At 39.5% G+C, this 22,889-nt stretch overlaps 2 protein-coding genes across 2 annotated transcripts in view; one reads left to right on the plus strand and one right to left on the minus strand.

The window, feature by feature from the left end:
• The window catches only part of LOC126271069 (E3 ubiquitin-protein ligase TRIM37-like), a 252,225-nt gene extending 242,088 nt beyond the window's left edge, over positions 1 to 10,137 (plus strand). Inside the window, exon 12 of the mRNA XM_049974123.1 lies at positions 9,978 to 10,137. Within this exon, the coding sequence (XP_049830080.1) occupies positions 9,978 to 10,048 (71 nt within the window). The 3' untranslated portion in view covers positions 10,049 to 10,137. The remainder of the gene's footprint in view (positions 1 to 9,977) is intronic.
• Positions 10,138 to 18,938: 8,801 nt separating this feature from the next.
• Positions 18,939 to 22,889, minus strand: part of LOC126271111 (Parkinson disease protein 7 homolog) — a 75,471-nt gene continuing 71,520 nt past the window's right edge. Inside the window, exons 4-5 of the mRNA XM_049974126.1 lie at positions 20,146 to 20,271; positions 18,939 to 19,118 (exon numbers count right to left, since the gene is read on the minus strand). Coding sequence (XP_049830083.1) covers positions 19,000 to 19,118; positions 20,146 to 20,271 — 245 coding nt within the window. The 3' untranslated portion in view covers positions 18,939 to 18,999. The remainder of the gene's footprint in view (positions 19,119 to 20,145; positions 20,272 to 22,889) is intronic.

Below are 22,889 nucleotides of genomic sequence, written 5' to 3' on the forward strand. Positions count from 1 at the left end.
ATTAATCAGCTACTTCAACAAGGCCATGACTTCCTAAAATCATGCCCTGAAATGACATCTGAGGTGATTTGTCTGCTGGGAGTATAATGAGGGAGTAGTCAGCTTTTAGGGGACATAGAGCTTGGAGTTCCACAGAGGAAGGAGGAGGAGAAGATATTGGTGTTTAACGTCCTGTCGACAACGAGGTCATTAGAGACGGAGCGCAAGCTCGGATTAGGGAAGGATGGGGAAGGAATTCGGCCGTGCCCTTTCAAAGGAACCATCCTGGCATTTGCCTGGAGTGATCTAGGGAAATCACAGAAAACCTAAATCACGATGGCCAAATGCGGGATTGAACCGTCGTCCTCCCTAACGCGAGTCCAGTGTGCTAACCACTGCGCCACCTCGCTCGGTGCAGAGGAAGGTTATGGTCATGTTGTAGGGGCATGAGGAAAGGTTGTGAAGCAATGCTGGATGTGAGGAATTCTTGGAAAGCTTGTTAGCGATGATTCTGAGGTAGTGGCGATGGATCAAGTTGGAATCATGGTCTGAACTGTTCAAGGCAGGGTTCAGTGTCAGGTTTGCTGTTGGAAAGGTTTAGGGACTGGGTTGCAATGTGATACTTCCACTTGAAATTATATGCAAAGGAAAGTAAAGTCTTCATCAAAGCAGCACAGTTAAATGCAGGTTTAGGCCTTAAAGTGAGACCCTTGTATAATACAGGTAATTTGGTCTTAGTGATTATGAGTTATTACAGGTCAGGGAAGCAGAGGTGAAGGCTATGGGATGTTAACGAGGTTGGCCAAGCCTGGTTTGTACGAGAGGAGTGGTGGTTGATGGTGTGGCTGTTTGGGGGGCTGCAGAGAGACAGGAAGGGAAACACCACTGTTGAGGTAGTTTAGTAGAAGGTGGGATAGCTTTTTGAGATGAAGTCTAGCATGTTGTTGCAGTCTGAAGTTGCCTTGGCAGATGATATCATCCAGGGAAACATGGGAGGCAGATAACTGCAGGATCTTGTAGAAGGAAAGAAGTCTGGTGGAGTGGTAATTGACAGATAGGGCATGTAGAGCACAGATTAGTCGGATAAGATACGATCTGAAAAAATGATTGGAATTTGAAAAAGATAGGCAAATTTGTGAAAGGAGACGAAATTTTAAAAAGAAAGACACAGGAGCTAATGTAAACTACTTTGTTAGGCAAAAAGGTAATGTGGGATATGGCAGTAAAAGTCGATCAGAGTGGTATGGAAAAAACAAATGCACAGAAACGTGAAAGAATTCGTATAAACAGGATAAGTGGAGGTTAGGAAAGAAAATAGCTGTCAGATGTGAAAATAAATCAGCGAAAGATGAGTGAGAGAATGCCCAGCAGTGTAATGAATGGTAGGCAATTTCGTAAATAACAGTGGAATTCTTATATGCAAATTCGCAAATAACAATAGGCTCATGTACGTTCATTCTCATCCCGTCCGGTAAGTCTCCTCTGACCTGTGGTTCGGGGTGACTTTTCTAAACTGTACCCATTTTTCTAAACCTCTCCAATGCTTCCTCTACTGCCACTTGGTGAGTAGACATTTTTATCTGTCCATTTGCATTATATTGTTGTGATTATAGTAATGTGTCAGAGACACTGAAAGAACATAAATATAGTGTGTGTGTGTGTGTGTGTGTGTGTGTGTGTGTGTGTAAGCCTTACATGTGTATTCTGATAATAAGGGGGTAATTTCATTTGCTTTTAGAAGAGATATTCCTTACAATAGTATGTGAGTTGGTGGAGCAGTAGAGAAGATGCTGCACAAAAAGAGGCAAAAATTACATGGCAACGACAATTAGTCCAGAAAACAGGAGGATTTGCAATTTCAGAACACATGGCATACCACTGCATTATCATTATCCTGAGATCTGGTGTCTACATTAATACTGAGTCCGTTTTGGATCCTGTAATAATAGCTCCATTAAATTGCAGTAGGGAAGATAATTCCAGTAATTGGCAACAGTCATATAATAAAGACTTTGAACATTGCTTTGTTACACACACACACACACACACACACACACACACACACACACACACACACACACACACACACATACATAGTGAGATGAAAGGCCAAAAGGAAAACTCATTGTGAATGAGTGTGCATAGATATGAAAACTTAACTCAAGTAGAATGGGAGAATGAATATGATTGCTAAAACTGTTTATACTTACCTTTAAATGTTCTACTCCCTTCACAGACTTTTAAATATTCTGAGCCTTTACTGCTACCAAGTCCTTGTTGCACAGGTAGTAATTTTTATAGTTTAGGGTGTCAGGCATTTCTGATCCATCCAGTAAACATATTTCCGATCTTATCCGGGCCACAACTATCTGTCTAAGTAGCAGTCTCATAAGCCAAATTCTCTGTGATTATTGCATGGCATTTTATGTGGGCATGACCACAGACCAACTGCAAATCTGTATTAATGCATACGGTCACATTGTGGCCAAGACCAGGCCAAGCAAATGCAGTGGTTAGCACACTGGACTCCAGTTTGTGAGGAACAGGGTTCAAATACTCACCTGGACTACTTGAGGTGGTTTTGTATGGTTCCCATGTAAGGATTAAGGTGAAATCTGGGATGGCCAGATTCCATTCCCTACCTTCTCCTAAGTCTGTGTTCCATATTTAATGACCCCCGCATTGTTAGGACAATAAACCATAATTTTCTGTCTTTCTTTCCAAGGCAGGGTTTGATCACCAAGTCGCAGAGCATATTGGCTGTTTTACAAGCCACACCATCTGCAAGCAACCTCCCCACCTCCTGGCCTTTCCTATAAAAGCTTCAGTGTATCAGACATTATGGAACTGTCTCCTCCAACATTTCTGCAGTTCTCCTAGCCTCAGACTCCCACAATTTCCTTCCCTACAAGTCTCCTTGTACGCCCACCAATACCCCATTAGTGTCTTTCATATCTCTGCCTGCACCTTAGAGTTGCTTGGGGGCAGGGGGCTGTGGTCTGTGGATTCTAGTCCAGACTTATTTCCCCAGTACTCTAACTGCTACCTCCCCCTGTTTTCGCTTTGCATGAATCACACTAATCAGCTTCCTCTGACTTTACATCCCTTCACTTTTCCCACCAAGTCTTCGTCCTTTCTTTTCCCTTGTTCTTACCCTCACCCCACCTTTTCTTCTACATTCACTGCACTTAAAGAAGGATTCGACTTTATAAACTTAACTTATAGTTCATTTTGATGTGATAATCACTTCTCAATGTCTCCACTATACATTGAGTGGTTATCACTATTCATTTGAATGCTTATATTCCACCCAGGATTTTCCAGTTACTGATACTGTGATATAGTATTCCCAAAGCTTCAAATAACCTTTTTAATCAACTGGCCTAATTTTAATCTTGCTATTTTCATGGATTTACTATACATATTGTTCATTGTCTTCAGTAATTTACATTTTTTTTTCAGCTGTCATCTTACCAGTCATTCTAAGCTTGTTCTGTCTTCCCTCTAACCCCCATAGTTATCATGCAATTTTTTTCGTGTCCCATTTTTCCTTAATAAGTATGTTATTAATTTATTATTGGCACTTCTTCTGTGACTTCCATGACACTTTTGTTTCTGTTTTATTCTTTCTGCAGTCTCTTTTGCATCCATTTGTTATTTAACAATTCCTTGACTTTACTCAATTTCGTTTCTTACCTTATTTATTTCCTACCTCAGTCTTGTTAAGTATAATGAATTATTTGTGGAAAGCATGCATTTTCCCCTCCTTTTCTTGAATTTTCGACTGATCCAATAATTTCCCCTTTTTCTTCTTTTTTATGCCTTCACTCACCTTGCTGCATGCTTTTATGTTACTATGTGATGTGAAATTCCGATGTTTTTTCATTTTCCTTCTTTTTAGCTACTGTAGTTTTTACCAAATAAGGAGGCATGGTGGCCAGGCTTAGACTCATATTTGAAAAGAGAGTAGTCCAAATCCCTGTGTTATTCTAAACTGATTTGTTTTTGGGTTCCATAAATTATTTCAGCAAAATACAGAACTGTCCCTCAAAAAAAACTGTGGCTGGTTTCCTTCTCTTCTAATCTGAACTAATTATCTATTTCTATATCTGTACTCTGTAAGTGGGCATACAATATGCAGCAAAGGCCACAATAGTTTATCAGTCTCATTTTGTTCACTTCCTACTCCACTTGAGATGAAAATGGTGCATGAGAAGAAAGTGTGTTGATATACCTATAGATATATTCAAATTTCTCCTATTTTATCATGACTAGAAATGCACGTAGTTTGAAGTAATATATTTCTTGATTGATTGTTGGTTACGCAATCTCAGAAGTTTAAGATTAAGCCTTTACATAATGCACAATTCCATTCTTGTAGTGTCTCTCCCTCTCAAGATTGTGGATACTGATGTTTTCGAGTGACTACTGGCACAATGTTTATCTGAATACTCTCCATCCTTTCCAGCGATTAGACATGGTATGGGTCCTAGAGTGACAAACAGTACTCGTGTATCAGTCAGACATGTCGAAGCAGCCTGCTTCAGGGATAAATTGTACTTTTCTAGCGTTTTTGCAATGAGTCTGAATAGTAGTTAGATACCAGTGGTTGATGGTAAATAGAGCAAAGAATATTAGGCCCTTTTAAACAAATTGCAGGTTGTAATATCAACAGTATTATGAAAAGCATAGATTGATATCACTTTAAAGACAACACATTGAGTTGCAGACAGGCACTACAAAAATACTGTTACTCACTGAGCTTTTGGCAGAGAAAGAAAGCAAAAAATGCCCACGCCCACAGCCATGCGCATGCGCATGCGCACGTGCATTTTTGGCGTAATAGCGTACGTGCACACTAGCCGTACTAGGTATGCGCGTACGCCAAAATGTATGTAAGTCAGAGATTGCTGAGTCATGATATGTTACGTAATCAGTGCCACGTCAGCAGCGACGGAGCGACTGTTTTGTGTGAGGGCAGTCCAAAGTGCCCCCCCCCCCCCCCCTCCCCAGACCCCCCACACCATTTATTAATGTTTATAATGGTCAGTTTTGTTAATTAAAGAAAACTGTTGCATCCTTGAGCAAATGGTTCTCAATGTACCCTTGTCCGGTTCTCGGCTGCCGCTACAGATCAGTGTGTTGAGATTAAGTGACCAAAGTTAAAGTTCTTATACATTGAATTCCCTATGGGACTTAGTCTCTGAAATAAATAATTGTTGATAACTTTGTTATTTCTTGGAATTTTGAAATAACATTTGGTAGACATCATCAGTGGACAAGGGTACATGCATTGGCGTTATCAGAAATTAATATTTTAAAAGTTTGCATTTTGGCGTAATAGCACACGCGCGCGCACACACACACACACACACACACACACACACACACACGTGACCACTCTCTCCGGACACTCTGGCCAGAATGCAACTGTCGTGTTCATCAAAAGCAGCAACCCAGAGTGGGGTGGGGAAAATGAGGAATATCAGTGTATGGATGGGAAAAGAGAAGAGTACTGTCTGGCAGAGTGTGTAGGAGCTAGGTGGTGGAAGGACAAGGCTGCCAGGCACAGCATCAGGAAGCTGTAAGCTCTGAGGAGAGGGATGGTCAGGGGAGGGGAGGGGAGATGGTATGGGATGGAGAATGGAAAAGGAAAGGAGCAGAGAAGGGGAAAAGATAGGTGGGTGCATTGGCAGAGAGCAGCACACAATGAGGGTGATGGGATGCGAATCGAGAGGAGGTGATAGAACAGAGGAGGTAGAAACTATTGGTGGAGGGTGTAAGTCACTGTAGGTTGAGGCCAGGATAATTTCGAGATCGGAGAGTGTGTTGTAAGATAATTCACATCTGTGCAGCTCAGAATAGCTGGTGGTTGAGGGGAGGATTCAGATGGCCTGGGTTGTTAAGCAGCCATTGAAATCAAGCATGTTTTGTTCATTTGTATGTCGGACCACAGGGTGGTCCACTTTGTTCTTGGCCACAGTTTGGCAGTGGTCATTCATCTTAGTGGACAGCTGCTTGGTAGTCATACCAATATAAAAAGCGGTGTAATGATTGGAACAGAGCTAGTGTACGACATGGCTGGTTTCACAGGTGGCTCTGCCTCTGATGTAGTAAAGGTCTGTGACAAGCAGGGCTTGCACCCTGTAGCAAGAGGTTGGGATTGACAGTGGTTTGGGGATTGACTAGGATGTTGCAGAGGTTAGATGGTTAATGGACCACCACGTCAGGAGGAGTGCGAAGGCTCTTGGGTAGGATGTCCTTCATTTCAGGGCTTAATGGTAGATAATCTAAGCTCTGACAAAGGAGGTAGTTGAGTTGTTCCAGCCCAGGATGGTATGGAGTGACAAAGGGGACCTCCTTTGTAGCAGTTCTTGGGAATGATGGGAGAATTGGGGGTATGTGGGGATACTGTTTTTGTATTGTTCTCTTGGTCCCCCTCTACAATTTTTACACCCCACACTTCCCTCCAATACTAAATTGGTGATCCCTTGGTGTCCCAGAACATGTTCTATCAACAGGTCCCTTTTTGCAGTCAGGTTGTGCCCAAATTTCTTTTCTCCCAAATTCTGTGCAGTATCTTCCCATTAGTTTCGTGACCTACCCACCATGTCTCCAGCATTCTTCTGTAGCACCATGTTCCAAAAGCTTCTATTATCTTCCTGTGTGAACTACTTATTGCCCAAGTGTCACTTCTATATAAGGCTACACTCCGCGTAAATACTTTCGGAAATAACTTCCTAACACTTAAATCTATGTTAGATGCTAACAAATTTCTCTTCTTAAGAAACTCATTTCTTGCCAGTGCCAGTCTACATTTTATATCCTCTCTAGTCCACTATCATTTTATTTTGCTGACCAAATGACAAAAGTCACCTACTACTTTAAATATTTTGTTTCCATATCTAATTCCCTCAGCATCACTTGATTATATTTGACTACATTCCATTGTCCTTGCTTTGATTTTGTTGGTGTTCATCTTATACCCTCCTTTCAAGACACTGTCCATTTAACAGCTCTTCCAAGTCCAGTCTTTTGCAGTCTGTGGCAGAATTACAGTGTCACTAGCACACCTCAAAGTTTTTATTTCTTCCCCCTGAACTTAATTCCTATTCTAAATATTTCTTTTAGTGTGAGGGATATGGCACTGGAGATCTGTTTGCAGACAAGGTTTGGGGGACAGTGCCTGCCTGTGAGGGTCATTGTGAGACCTTCATCATATAGGGCAAGGGAGTTCTTGTTAATGCAGATACGTCATCCCCTTGGTGGTCAGGCTGCATGGGAGGGATTTTTTGATGTGGAAGGGATGACAGCTGTCAAAGTGCAGGTACTATTGGTGGTAGGTGTGTTTAAAGTGGACGGAGATGTGGATGAAGTCATCAGAGAGGGGGAGGTAAATGTTGAAGGAGGTTGCTCGCTGGGGTGAGGAGGACCAGGTGAACTGGATGGGAAAGAATCATCATTGAACCTGAACCAGACCAGAGTTTTGGGATTTGTGAGGTTAGGAAGGTTTTCTCTAGATGGCGCATAAACAAGTTGAAATAGGAGGGTGCCCTGCAGGTGCCTACGGCTGTGTCACGGATTTTTTTGTATACCTTCCATTCAACAAAGTAGTTGTGCATTAAATGTATTTTGTATGGTATATCAGGAATGAAGTAGTGTATCAGGAGCCTGAAGGATGTTGACAGAGATAGTGTTCAATAACGTCAAGACCATGGGTATAAGAGACGTTGGTGTATAGGGAAGTGGCATTAACAGTGACGGGTAGAGAGCCAGGAGGTAAAGGAGTGAGCATGTGTCAGCCTCTGCCATGGGGTTCAGCCACTCTGCCATCATACTGACAGGACCGCCTGTTATGTGGATCTAACTGCCATCTAATAGGCTTAAGGTTGAACTTAGGCCCTCCTAACCACTGAGACACCAAGGCACTCGCCAGCACCAGTCACTGCCAGCCGCTCATCTGGGGTTCACTCCTGGCATGTCTGTGCCTGTCATTTACCATGACCAGGTTGGACACTGCCTCCTACACTCTGTGGGCCATGTAAGCCTGCTATGTCAACCTCAGCTGGGACCACACACCCACTACAAACCCATGTGTTGTGGAATGTGAAGTTGTACTTTCTGTCAATAAAAGCAGAAAGATGACTCTACTGGAAATTAACAAACGTGATATAGAATGCCAGCTTGGTATTAAATGACCATACTAAATTTTCTTTTTCCCCTATAAGTTACAAATACTAGATTGAAATAGTAAATTCAACGTCATTGGAAAATGTATCTCCACATAATAATTTTGTCCTTAAGTAATGTAACTATTTCTGCATAACATAAAAAATAACAACTTTCCTATGTAAAAACTCTACATGTCATATTTTTCTATCAGTATCTGTGCTAGTTGCATATCATTTTATCTGTGTTTGCAACATTCAGTTGTCACACAACAGCATTACAAGCCAAATGTCAGTTCATGACCAAATAAATATAACTTTTCTGAGTGTTAGGAAGTGTTTCCTGCCTGTTAAGTGAGCTACCAATATTTTCACAAAATAAATGATGCTATCACTGTACTGCTGTACTGTACTGCCATGAACAGTGCACTGTTTGTATTACAATACTGTCAACTGCAGGTAGTCAGAGTGTAGTATGTAATATCCAATCTCACATGTACATTACAATTTATTAAAAGCAGATTTGGATGCCAAGTTTCAATTCTCAGGTTTAAAATATTGATGGTTTTGCGATTTTGATTGTTCAGATAGTCCAGTATGGTAGACTTTCCTTATGAAGGGCTAAGTCCAAACACAACTGGCACTTCTGTAACGTTCAGGATTTTAATTATAGATTGACAACTGTGTTGCTGATCTGTTTACATTCAGTGTTTGGTACAGTAAGTAGAGGAAATTTTTAGAGTTTTGACAGATGAACTATGTTAGCAAGATGAGCCTTGAGGCTATGAAGAACTGACAAAAAGTTTTCTCGGTTTGCAGCGCCCTCCATTAGTAACTGTAAGGGGGTGATCAAAAAGTTTCCATTTGAGGATGTTGCTATGGCAGACATGCAACATAGCACACCTGCAATGCGGGTATATAAACACTGACAACATAGTCGAGGAATTAATGTAGCATTTATATCTTCCCGACGTGTGTGTCGTAAATGGGAAAACATGAATTTTGGTGACGTTATTACCAAATGTATCTAAACAGGATCCAAGTGTTGTTATTCTTTTCTTGGCTGCCAGAAGATAGGTAGATAGATAGATAGACATCTGTCAGAGAATGAAGAATATGTGTGGGGACAGCAGTCTGTTGAAAACCACAGTTGTGGAATGGTGGGCCAAGGGGTGCTGCTACTTCACGAGAATACATGTCTCCACATTGCAAATGTAGTAATACAAAAGTTATGCCAACTCATGTGGGAGGCACTCGAAACCTGCTTTATAATCCTGAATTCTCCCCAAATAATTACCATATCTTCGATCCCTTAAAACAAGATCTTGAAGGTTCAATTATCCCTGTCAGACAACAACATGCAGCAGGCAGGTATGAACTTCTTCACACAGAAGGACAAAGTATTTTACCAAATGGGCATCTTCAACCTGGTGCATTATTGATATGGTTGCCTCAGTGCTATTTTGCCTGATTGGCATACTGATTCTGGACTGTACAGCCTCTGAATGTACATCATGCCTATTATATCTAAAATGGTGGTCAGAAGTCAGCAGGTTTGTCAGTTTTTGCCACAGTGTGAGTTTCGATTCTGATGTCTCATGTTTTATCTGCATATTATCTGCCTCATACGTTTCTGAAAAGAAAGTTTTAATGACTTACTGAAATGCCTTTCCTCATAACAATTATAATATAATTTCTTTTTTAGTTTGAGCAAATACCTGGAATTATATTTAATTTTATTATGAGTTTGAATCTGTGAGTAGAGTTTAATATCTGTAATGTAATTATTACCCTTTTTCATAAATTAATTGTTCTTTTATTTTATTTTAGGGGAAAATGATGTGGAGCTTTCAGATATGCAGACTGTTTTTACAAGAATTTGTTTCAGTGAATCAGAATAAGTTGTGTGTAATGAAGACCTCAAGTTCAGGAAATGTGTACTGCATAAAAGTGTAATGTTACTGTATTAAACATATGTTACAGAAATTAGTACAGTAGTTTCTTTAGATATTAATGACACAAAAAGATCTGTGTTCACTTAATTCCCCCAAACACATTAGAAGATATGAAACAGTAACATAACTACACTTATCACCATCATTAGCTGCAATTTTGTGCTAAATGTTCGACATGACACTTATTATAAAAACTACTTATAAATATTTTACTTAGTAAATCTCATGATAAAGTAGAAATTCACGTATATGGAACAATTCACCTACCAATGGGAAAACAGAGAGGCGAACTCCAAATTCCAGAGGTGCAAATAATCTACAGCTGTTATATAATATGATACACACTTAAATCCATTTAAATACACACTGACGAGTCAAAACAATATGGCCATCAGCTTAATAGCTTTTGAACTCGGTATAGCTGCAATTCTGCATGACATGGATGCAACAACTTTTTGACAGGTTTCTGTGTGTGGCACAAGATGTCAACACACGAACTGTAATACCCATAAATTATGGGCTGGTGGCATGTGGGGCTGTACTGGTGTCCAACTGTGTTCCATGTGTGTTCCTTCAAGTTCAGATCAGGCAAATTTGATGGCCAGTACATTAAAGTGAAATTGTCGTGCTTCTGAAACCACTGAATGACAATTTTAGCCCTGTGACATGAATAGTTATCTTGGAGGTAGATGTGATCTCTGTAGGGGAAAAGACATCAAACATGAAGGGATGCACATAGTCTGCAGTGTTGCACACATAGTCCCCCTCCATTAGATGCCTTCAATTACTACCACACGTACCATGGAAGTCCAATACTAATACTGCCCCTAACACCCTGTATCCACAGAACGGTTCACATTTCGTTTAACCATTCACGTGGATGATGTCACATCAAGATTATCAGTCTGGAGTAACAAGAAACAAGATTCATCTGGGCAGGCAAAATGTTTCTATTGACCCACACTCCAACCTCAATTATCCAATGCCCTCTGCAATCATAATCGACGATGTTGTCGGGTTAAAAAAGGAACATAAACGGTCGTCTGCTGGGTGTCCCCATGTTCAACAGTGTGCACTGGACAATGTGCTTCAAAACACTTTTGACTGCACCAGCAATGCACTCTGTCATCAGATCTGCCACAGCTCACCCCTACTCTGCTTTACAGAGAAGTTAAGCCTTCAACCTCCTGATTTTGTGATGGGGCATGGATGTCAAACAGGCTTGGGCGTCCAACTTGTCACCTATTGATAGTTTCCCCATCCTTCAATTATTTTCCATAGGTGATCACAACAGTAGTATACAAACAGCTGGCTGACCTTTCCATTTCTGAGTTGCTCGTTCCTAGGTGCTGGATCATACCACTCTGGACTCTGTCAGAGTTGCTTATGTCAGCAAATTTCCTCATTTTTCAGCTGTTTCATGGGCAGAATAATTCTCCATTTTTCTCTACTTCACTTACATACTTTCCTCACCATGCCATTTACCCATGATTCCATAAAGCAGCATTCAGTGTTGCAGTGGGCAGTGATCATAATGTGGTATCCCTGCTCTTTATGTAAAATGCATTTAGAGATTCTTAAAAAAATGCATGCTGTTCCTTTCTGCACATTTCAAAAGGATACGGAGGCAGTGCCAAATGGTTCCTCAATTTGCTGCCATCATAATGTATGTCTCCATTAAACAACAACACACTTGTGGCCATTCAAATTGCAACAGTATGAGGATGGCATGCAACAAATGTCTTGCATTGACTCTACTACAAGCTCAGAATATTCACATGCTTTCTACTTTAGTGCAGCAACACAAATTAGATATAAGTAACACCATCTACATTCCATGTAAAATGAAATATTGCACAGTGGGTTTCTTATTAAGAAATTGCATTTGAATGTCAGGATCCAACATTGGAAGGAGTACGGCCTATCGAGACAGTAGTTTATCATTCTGTAATATTGCTGTGTACATCATTTGGGCCTACATGACTGTCATGTAAATATGATTACTGTGGATTCAGGAGGGCCGTATTCTCTATGACAAGATGATGCAAGACTGCAAGTTGCCTTTGCTGAGCTGCCCTGTCTTGATACAGAGGGTGTTTGACTGTTATCCTGGCCAAAACTTTTGGGCACAAGTTGTCAAAGGCCTGGCACGCCACCTACATATTTAATTGTGCATTCTTCTTATCGTACATACCACAGCTAAAATTTCATTATTTGCTATCCTACTTGATGTCACAATTTTAATGACCAGCACTGAAGACTGAAGAGTACATAACTATGCTATGAGTACAAAAGTACTTCTATTTTGAAGATACTTTTGTTTCAGATTCAGCTGTTACAAACTCCTAACATTCTCACAGTGTATCAGTACAGAATAAATTATTTTCAAATGTTAACAGCATTGCACCAAATACATAATTCCATAATATAACAATGACTACAACTGTGCAAAACATGCAGGCATCTTCGTTATATGTGTTGGGAGAGCCTTCTGAATGTCCTGCAGACCAAATTCAGTTTCCAAATTCAGTTTCTTGGGATGAATCTCACAATGCAGATTCCCCTTTAATCATTCATGAAGTAACTTTTGTGAATGCGTTTTCATTCAAAGTCTACAACTTAATACTAATTAACAGATGTAAATTGTGTCAAATGCATAGAACTGAAGTAACTGTTATACTCTTAAGCTATTCACTACATTCCATTTGCGCATCTAATCAGTTAGGAACTGAAATGCACGTAAAATTGCCAAGTTCAGTTCCTAACCACTGTACTTGTGTCAGGAATCACAAATTTTTTCACCATTACAGATTTATATGAATTACGTGAAATATTTTTATCTTTATGAAGGTCCAAACTGACAATAATTCTTGTCATTTTTGGACACAATGGTCACTATTATTGCTGCACAATAATAAAAAGATTTTCTTGTTACACAGACAGATTTGACATGGTTGAAAACTGCTACAGCAGTAATGTTAGGATGAGGTTAGGCAGCCACATTATTCTGTAGTCAAGTTTTACAAATCAGTGAAATGACCCAGGAGATGGTTTAAGTCTGGTAGCATTGGTACAGATATGCCTAGCAGCTTAAGTGCTTTGAACACTGCACATAGAAGTATGCAGACAACACAGCAGGCCTGCAATAAAGAGCATATAATGTAAGCAAAGGTTAACATGGATAGGCTTAAGATGGCAAAGTAAAACTTATCATTAGATAATAGTTATGGTAAGGGACTGTCGGAAATGGTATAACTCTGTAAGCTGTGATTACCAGATAACTGTTCTCTTGAAGACAAGTATGGGTCTCTTAAATATCTTTAAAAGAAACTCATGTAATATCAGTCATGAGTGCAAGCAAATCTGGACTGTGGTCTCTCATACAGAATTGAAAATGACAGGCATGGTAGTGTGAATATTACATCGCACACTTACAAGTTGGACAAGCCCTGGATGAAGGTTTGTGTGGAATGCGTAAATGTTATGCTTGGATAATCTTTAAGTCAGAAGCACATCACAATGGGTGTGAATGATGCATTGCTTCCCATTAAGTTGCAGTATTCACATCATAATCAGCATCTGATTATTCCAATAGGCAACTATTCACACTCACTGGCGTTAGCAGTCACTCTAACCAATGCAGTATTTTTCTGAACGCCATAATCAACCTTTCCTTTTTTTTAGCGTAAATTTTTTGGAAGACACATTCGCAGAGTAAATACAGCTCCTGTTGAAACAGTTATTAAGAAAGCAGAACAATGAAGCCAGGACAGAACAGTGGTGTGAAACAAAACTTGCAATTTATTAGTTTGTAAATGATGCCATTTTTTCCTTATTGGCTGTGATAATTGCACAAAAATCTATACACCTCTCATGGCCACCTGATCCATGTGTCTATGCTCATTTTCAAGTGATAGATACGTACAGGTAATATTATTTGAATAATAATTTGAAACTTGCCTTGCCAGATCTGTGAGTGAGTACAGTTTACTGCTAAATCAATTTCAGACAATGCGTAATTTGGATTTTGAATGTATTTTTTGAGTTATTTCTAGGTATTGATCACTTTGACACAAAGACTGAGAAATTAGCTGACAGTCTGAACTTTCACCTAATAAAGGAAAAATGATGTCACTTTGTAAAAGCTGTGGACGCCAGTTTTTGCCAGTTTGAAGAATTCCTTAGGAAATCATAAGGTAGTTGTGCTGGGAGCAAACAGTCTCCAGCAATAAACATTTTAAATTCCAGCAGCCAATTAGATAGAATATATTAAGTTTTTAAGATGATTTGAGGAGGGGTTAAACTAGCTCCCCTTGAACACTCCATCTCCTTGCACAATAAGAATTTGTGAATTGGAGTATTCTCTCTGAACTCTGTGACACAGCTTTTTACAAATGTAAGCTCTCATAGACCACATCACAGGAAACAGTTTTTACTTTGTATACCATGAATTAAAATCTCTGTGAATGGTTTAGTGCATAAAATTTAAATAAATTTATCTACTAGATACTGTTTTTCCTCATTTCTGCTGTACATCTTTTGTGATTTGATCATAAATCTTTACCTCCTGATGGAATCTGTTACCTACATGTTTTGGTTTGCTTATTTTTCGCTACAAAACAAGGGATGCTTATTTTTCACTACAAAACAGGTGATGTCTACATTACTAAGCTCATTGCTTCTTCTGTAATTATTTTATGTACCCTCCGTACTAAAGTTTCACCTCCGTGTTTTATCATTTCCGCCATTACCAGATCGTGTCCTGGAGCTTTGTTGTTCCCAAGCAGCTTTATAACTTCTCTTAACTCTTCTATCGGTGGTGGTTCTGTGTCCACTGTGTCATCTCCATCCAACTCTTGTTCTTCTTCAGTTTCTTCTTTAGCCCCTGCATTTCTGTCACCACTAACAATGTGTCTGACAGTAACACTTCAAAATGTTGTGCCCAGGTTTCTATTAGTTTTTCCTTTCCAACAATCAAACTGCCTGTCTCATCGTTCAGCATGTCTATCCTTGGCTAATATCCTCTCTTTATTTGTCCCACCCCATAAAAGAATTTCCTCCCCTGCTTATTTTCAAAGCTCTTCTGTATTTCATCCATCCTTTCCCTTTTCTCTACTCTCTTTTTAATCCATGCTAAATCGAGCTTGATTTCTATCATCTAGCGCCTTTGACATCTACTCATCAAACCATCTGTTTTGTTTCTGTTTTCCTCTTTCTCCAAGGACCTTTTCAGCTGTTGTCTTTAAAGCTATCTTAGTTTCTTCCTGCAGTACATTGATATCCTTTCCCTCCATCATTCTAATCTTTTACAAATTCTTTTGCGCTTCCTCCCTATACTCTTCTTTTTTCTTCTGATCTTAGAGCATCTCCACATTGTAGACCTTACTTTTCTCCAACCCAACCCAGCCCTTCTGGCTGTAACTGCAATCCTTTCTAAGGTTTTGATTCTTACCGAAAGATGGTCCAAGTCAATATCCGCTGCTCGGCAGCTAATCACATCCAGAATATCTGAGGATGCCGTCCTCTATCAATACATGATCTATTTTATTTCTTGTCAACCCATCTGGTGATATCCAAGTCCCCTTATGAATATCTTGGTGTGGGAAACACGTACTTTTAATACTAGCCCTTTGCTAAAAGCAAATTCAATCACTTTCCAACCATTGTTATTTGATTCCAGGTGAAGACCTGCCACCGGTTGGTTCTCCTTCTCTTCACCTACATTAGCATTACAACCCCCCAGCATAATTTTGGCATCATACTTTGGCAGCTTATCATATACTTGCTCAAATTACTCATAAAATTCTTCTTTCTCTTCTTCAGCTGCATCTTCCATTAGGGTATGCACACTAATCAGCGAAAAGTTGGAGAATTTTCCCTTCAGCCTCAGTCGACATAATCTGAGGTTTTCATATTTCACCATGGTGTGACTGACGGATGTCTACCATAAAACCTGTTCCTAATCTATTTTCTTCTTCCCTGCTATTGATCCAGGTACAATGTTGAAGATCAACCACCTCTGCTTGTTTCCATCTTATCTCTTGCAATGCTGCAACATCAATTCGGTACCTCAATAATTCCTCCTCGAGCTTCCTAATGCCTCCCGCCTAAAGATGCTTCTTACATTCCATGTTCTGATATACCAAAATCATTGCCATTTGATGTGTCTTGGTTTTTGTAAGTTTGAGACAGTCTGGTTCTCTATGTGAATTGGTGGCTGAACCATGAGTTTTTTCTGATATGGGGTTGTTAGCACCATGATCAACCGCCAACCTGGAGGACCTGGATTTGTATCTGGTTTACTCCCTTAGGGAGACTGGCTTCACCACACCTCTAGAGCCCCCCCTACCCTATGTTGTAGGGAATTGAAAATGACGAGGAAAAAGGATAGGCTTACGATAGGATGGGACAGGAGAGAGGATTGATAGGTCATTGTGGGACACATTTCATCTGGCTCCTCCCCTTTGGTCTGTCCAGCATGGGTGACACTGCTGGTAGCTACACTACCACTGGCATAGCCCTCCGGATCCAGAGCATGCAAACCCCCTCACCCGCACAGACAGTGCTACATTAAGGTGATGTCCCCCAAGGAGAGGGCCTGTGAAACAGAGAAAATGCCAGAGGACTGGATGTTAGCAACCATCTGCCCTATACATAAGAAAGGACACACATGCAGTGTAAGAACTACCTAGGATTATCTCTGCTTAGTATCATCTACAAAATCCTTTCTACAGCTATAATGAGGAGAGTAAGTAGAAGAGCAGAAAAGATTCTAGGCGAGTACCTCACAGGTTTTATATCTGGGAGGTCTAAATCTGACCATGTCTTTACAGTATGTTTGATGCTGGAGAAGACTTATGAATACAATGTAAGATTAACATCACTTTATAGAGTTTAAACAGGCCTATGACAGAGTTAAAAGATCAGCACTGTGGGAAAAAATGCAGACAATCAAATTTCCTAAGAAGTTAATAAAATTAACTAAGATGACCCTAGAAAACAGCAAAAGCCAGGTTTATGTTCAGAGAGTTCCCAACAGAAGAAGGCCTAAGACAGGGAGACCCATTATCTCCAGTACTATTCATCCTGGTATTAGCGAATGCAGTAAGATCAGTAACCACAAACCCAGAAGGCAATAGACTTCTGCAAACCTTAGCCTATGCAGATGATGTAGTAATGAGTGCTAGAAGTACGGAGGTGCTTACATCAGCCTTCAAAGAGTTTGAAGCCGCTGCCAAGAACCTTTGTTTAGAAATTAGTGAGACAAAATCTAAGTATATGGTAACTAAAAGAGTTAGAAGAAAAACAGATCTACAGTTAGAAGGGTACAACTTTGAAAGAGTAGAAAGCTTTATTTATCATGGTTCAGTAATAACGTCAGAAAACAAAGTGGAGGCAGATATAACAAACTGAATTCAGGCTGCCGACAGATCATATAGAGCACTATATACCATGCTCAAAAGTAAGAACGTAAGTAGGAAACTAAAGTTGACACTATAAAACAGTGATCAAACCAGTTCTTATATATGGCAGTGAGGCATGGGTACTGACGGAGCCTTTGGAGAAGAAGGAAAGAAAAGTGTTGAGGAAGATTTGTGGTCCTGTAAAAGAAGGTGAGATAGGGAGAATTAGGACTAATGAAGAAAGAAGGGCTCTGTACAAAGAACCTGATTTGGTCCTGATTTGGTAACCTTAATCAAAATGGGAAGGCTAAGATGGTTAGGACATGACCAGTGGATGACAGAAGAAAGGCTCCCAAAGAAGATGGTGATGGGACATCTTGGTGGTAGGAGGAGGAGAGGATGACCTCGTGTGAGATGGCTGGAAGATGTGGTCCACATCATGTGGAAGCCGACCTGAGAGCAGTGGGAGTGAGGAGGTAGCATAGGTATGCTGAAGACTGAGACGATTGGAAATCTGTGATTGAGCAGGCCAAAGTCCTCAGAGGACTGTAGTGCCATGGAGTAAGTTAGTAAGTAAGTAAAAGTACTAGCGGAATTAAAGCTGTGAGGACAGGGTGCGAGTCGTGCTTGGGTAGCTCAGTGGTAGAGCACTTGCCCGCGAAAGGCAAAGGTCCTGAATTCTGTAGTAACCAAAACCAACCACGGGAACGCCTTGGGCTGCAGATCGGAGCCGCCAGGCGGGGAAGCTGCTGGCGGTGGAGCACGCACCACCAGGTAAACACAAGGACAAGCCATACGACAAACCAATGACAACGACAATGACCGACTACGACCAACATAACAAGGAAGAGATAAACAATGGATGCTTGTAGAAACCACAACACCAAACACCAACAGTAAATCCACTCGGAACCAGAGCCAGGCAAATGTCAACAACGAGCAATGACCAGAACGCAGTACCGCCGAGATAGAGACGCAATCCAGAGCGAGTACCAGACTGACTGGACTAGGGCAGAGCGGGACCCTATATATGAAACCGGAGGGAGCGGCTATTGGCCGCAGTCTGCACGTGGCGTAGCGGTGGCACCCTCGCTGCGTGGAAGAGCTGCCGCGGAGCCCTCTATGGGCTGGCCATGTTCATTTGTTCTGGCGCGTGTACGACTTCCGCGGCGGGAGGTACTAGAAGTTCGTGTCTCAGTCCAGCACACAGTTTTAATCTACCAGGAAATTTCATGTCAGCGCACACTCTGCTGTAGAGTGAAAATTTCATTCTAGAAGTAAGTAAGTAAGTATTGCTTCTTCTGTGATTTTATGGAGAAGTGACTTTGAACTGAAGAAAAACTTAACAGCAGAATAACTGATTTGACAAAATGGCTCACTGACAGAGCTGCTGAATAGCACTGGTAGGTAGCAACCACAAGGAACAATACAAGTTTATACTGTAAACTTATGTTTATTATTTGAAATATGATTACAGATTATTTATCAGATAATTTAAACAAGTAACATTGGTTTTGCAACAGGTTCCACTGCAGATTGCCCCAGCAGATTTTCCACAACAGCAAGGGCAAAATCAAATGCTGTGGCTGGTCCACGACTTGTGATGAAGTTGCCTGTAGGTGAAACAAATAATTTTATAAACAAGATGCTCTCTGGTCCGGTCACCTTTAATATAAAAAATTAATTTTTCCATTACAGATTTCAGCAGCATACTGCCTTCATCAGGGACCTATCTAAGGAATTACTTGCACATCTTACATATAACAAAACAGAATACCTAAAATAATTTGAACGTGCATGACATAATGTGAATTCAAGAATAAGAAGGAAAAAGGACATTATTACAAAAATAAACTGAAGTGATTTTACCATTGAACAAGAAATAGGAAAATATAGCAATAATGCAGCTATAAAATTACAGAGACACAGAATATCAGGCCTGATCTACAAGAGGTGAAATTCCAGTACTGCCAACAAACATTTAAAAACGTTTTCTTAACAAAATAAAAGGTTGAGAAATGTTATGTAGATGAGCAATGTTGAAATAATGAATAAACTTATCCACAATGAACAACTCCATACAAGATGCTCGTGGCCCACATACTGACTCGATCTTACCAGTTTGCTTATTCTAATTAAGCATTTGCATACAGCAAACTCACTCACATGAGCACTTGAAAATGTGGCACTACTAGGCAATGAATAACATTCCTGCTGGTAATGAATAACATTGTGTAGTGACACCAAACACGCACCTACGATGACAAATGTTGTCTTCCACGCACTATCTTCTATATGCAACTATTATTTTTCAAATAAACATACATATTTTCAAATCATTCATTTCTCCTTCCACACTCTTTACATAACCCTAATGATATCATTAATAGTGATGCTCAATCCAAGCACCCATAATTATTTCATATTCTTATAGTTCAATAATAATCATTTGGGATGAAAATCAAAATATGTTATACTCTTACAACGTTCAGTTCATACCAAAGTAGAATAATGTATAAGCATTATACAGATAAGAATTTTTGTAATTTCTCACTCAGACTCTTCTCTTGATACAGGGCATAACTGACTTTCATCTTAGTATTTATTTTGTAATTATAATTAATTTAACTGGATCCATACCATCAACTACTACTTTGTCTTCACTATATATATACTTTCCACCCTCTTCCATTTCATTCCTGAATGTGGGATACGATGTCACTTTTTTCCCTGTACCAACACCGTGTGTTTTCAGAGCAGTTGGAGCTGTAAGCAAACAAGATCATCATCCATCATATTTGACTGAAACATCTTTATAAATGCTTATCATTTCACATCAGAGTCTTATACTAACTGCTGCAGCACAAATTACAAATAGAGGGTGACCGAGGAGGAATTCTCAATATTCAAGGATATGACAGGAATGATCATTCAAAGCACAAAAGTATAGTAAATATTGGGCTGTAAAATGCCTTTCTTAACAGTTATAAGCACTACTTCAACTTTAATATTGTGAAACAAATTTCTTTAATGCAAGATCTTTACTTTCCATATTTTGTGGGAGATAATATGGACCAAACAAGAAAAAAAAAAAATTAGTAGTAAACATGGGCACTCTAAAATGGATACCTCATGAGCTATGAGCACTTTTTCATCTTTGCTTCATGACAAACATCTCTTCTACTGAAGAAGAACTGCTCACAGATCTTAAGGTAAGCATTCCAAACCCCGTGTTTACTGGACTTCGTTGCTCGAATGTTCGTTCCTGTCATATCCTTTCCTCCTGGGACACACTGTATAAGAATGTATTGTGGTTTATTGTGGCTTAACTGGATTTAGAATAGGCAGATAGTGATTAGCTAAAACATCTTAACATTTAAGTGTAGAGACAAAACACTGATTTTTAAATCAAGATGGTGGAAAATGTATGAAGCATTACAAAACAAAACAAAAGAAACTGTTTCCTGAGTTGAAGGTTATGCTTCATTTGAAAGTAGCATTAACAGAATGGAAGTAGAAATATTTGTATACAATTATAGACACTGAAGTGTTTATGCAAGAGGAGTGAGAGCATTCTACATTCAGACTAGATCTGCTATTGGGAAGGATGGTGTAGAGTGCTTGTGCTTGAGCTCCATAAGTTTAATCAAACAGAAGTTGTTTTTGGCACTTAATTAAAATTTCAAGCATCATTCATGACATAAGCTAGTAACAGACTCAGGTTATTGGAACTTCTTTCTTTGAGACAGATTTATTCACCATGCAGCAATATCAAGATGAAACCAACTGATTATTTCATTTGCCACAATGTTGAAACTGCCTTAAAGGTACAATGTAGTTTACAAAGAGACTCATAAAATTTAGTCTTCCTTTCGAAAAAAAAGTTACATATTTCATATTTTTATTAGTCTGCCGACATGTCTGCTATCTTGATACACACTGAAGTCCCACATCACAGAACAGTAGCACACTACTGGTGCTAAAACAAAATTGTGCAACAACCCATCTCCACTTTATGAATAGGCTCCTCTCATGGCATGCTATGGTACTGTGGTGCAAGCATTTCAAGATGTATCAGGACTGCAGACAAGTAGCTGCAAATGAAGAGGTAACTACCTTACTTTATATTTTTGAAGTAATAATTAGTACACAAAACACGCAAAAGTTTTCTACTTTTCTCAAAAGCAATTGTAATGTACCACTGGTAGCGAAATAGGTAGTATGACTGGTAACAAAAAAGTTACAAGTAGAAAAACCTCTTTTATATGCAGTTTTCAAAAGCTGCAAACCATGCTTCATTAAATAAATAAATAAATAAATAATAAATCTACACACACAAATATGGGGAGAATTTGAATTTTTAGCATTTATGGAACACTATTTTGGCTCATAAACGTTGGTAAGGGACGAGCTGCTGCTTTTTAGAAGTTACGCAGTAAAAACTTTGTAATATATTTCGAGTACATACAATGTAATTTCTTTTTACTGAGCTATGTCTTTATTTTCCAAACAACAAAATATTTTTGAAAAGGTATCCAAAATTTTATTCTAAAAAAATTGTTGTCTGGTAATTAACATTAACATTTACTTGCTGGACTAGTTAACAAAACATTCCTGCTGAACATCTCAAAAATATAAATTTATGAGGTCCAAACTGTTCCAGTTTTTTAATTAAGATTTGCATTAACAATTTTTGCAATGATAAAATATAACAACCCAAATGTAAAATTAATTTTAACAAGAGCCATACTACAGCACACAAACAATGACAAGGCATTGTGGTTGCACAGGGGAAGTGATCACAGAGATACTTACAAAGAATGACAGTGTGGGTGGATTATCCTAATTGACAATTTGGTGGTAGTCATGCCGATGTAGAAAGCCAAACACTGTTTACATAACAGCTGGTATACAATGTGTCGTTTTGCAGGTAAACATTACGTAAACACGGTTCACCCTTCTACATAGGCACGACTACCACCAAATTATCAATTAAGATGAATTGGCATAGGTAGAGGGTGTATACTGCCAACTCACAATATCCTGTTGCACAACATGCTCTACAACATGACTTTCGTAACCTCGAAGCCTGATTCACAACATGTGCCATCTGGTTTCTTCCCCCAGACACCAGTTTCTCAGAACTCCGCAGTTGGGAACTAGCACTACAACACGTACCTGGTTCTTGGCACCCACCTGGCCTTAATTTACATTAATTTCTTCTGTCCTCAGCTTTTAGTTTTCTATATCTTTCATTGTCTTTCCCATCTATTTTTTTCCACCACCCCGTCCAACCTCTGTTATGTACAATGCACTTAGCTTTTCACTCTTATTAACTCATTTGTGATGTTTAAGCAGTAATCTCTGTCTGCATATTACCTTGA

This window comes from Schistocerca gregaria, chromosome 1, assembly GCF_023897955.1.
Source record: "Schistocerca gregaria isolate iqSchGreg1 chromosome 1, iqSchGreg1.2, whole genome shotgun sequence".
NCBI lineage: Eukaryota > Metazoa > Arthropoda > Insecta > Orthoptera > Acrididae > Schistocerca > Schistocerca gregaria.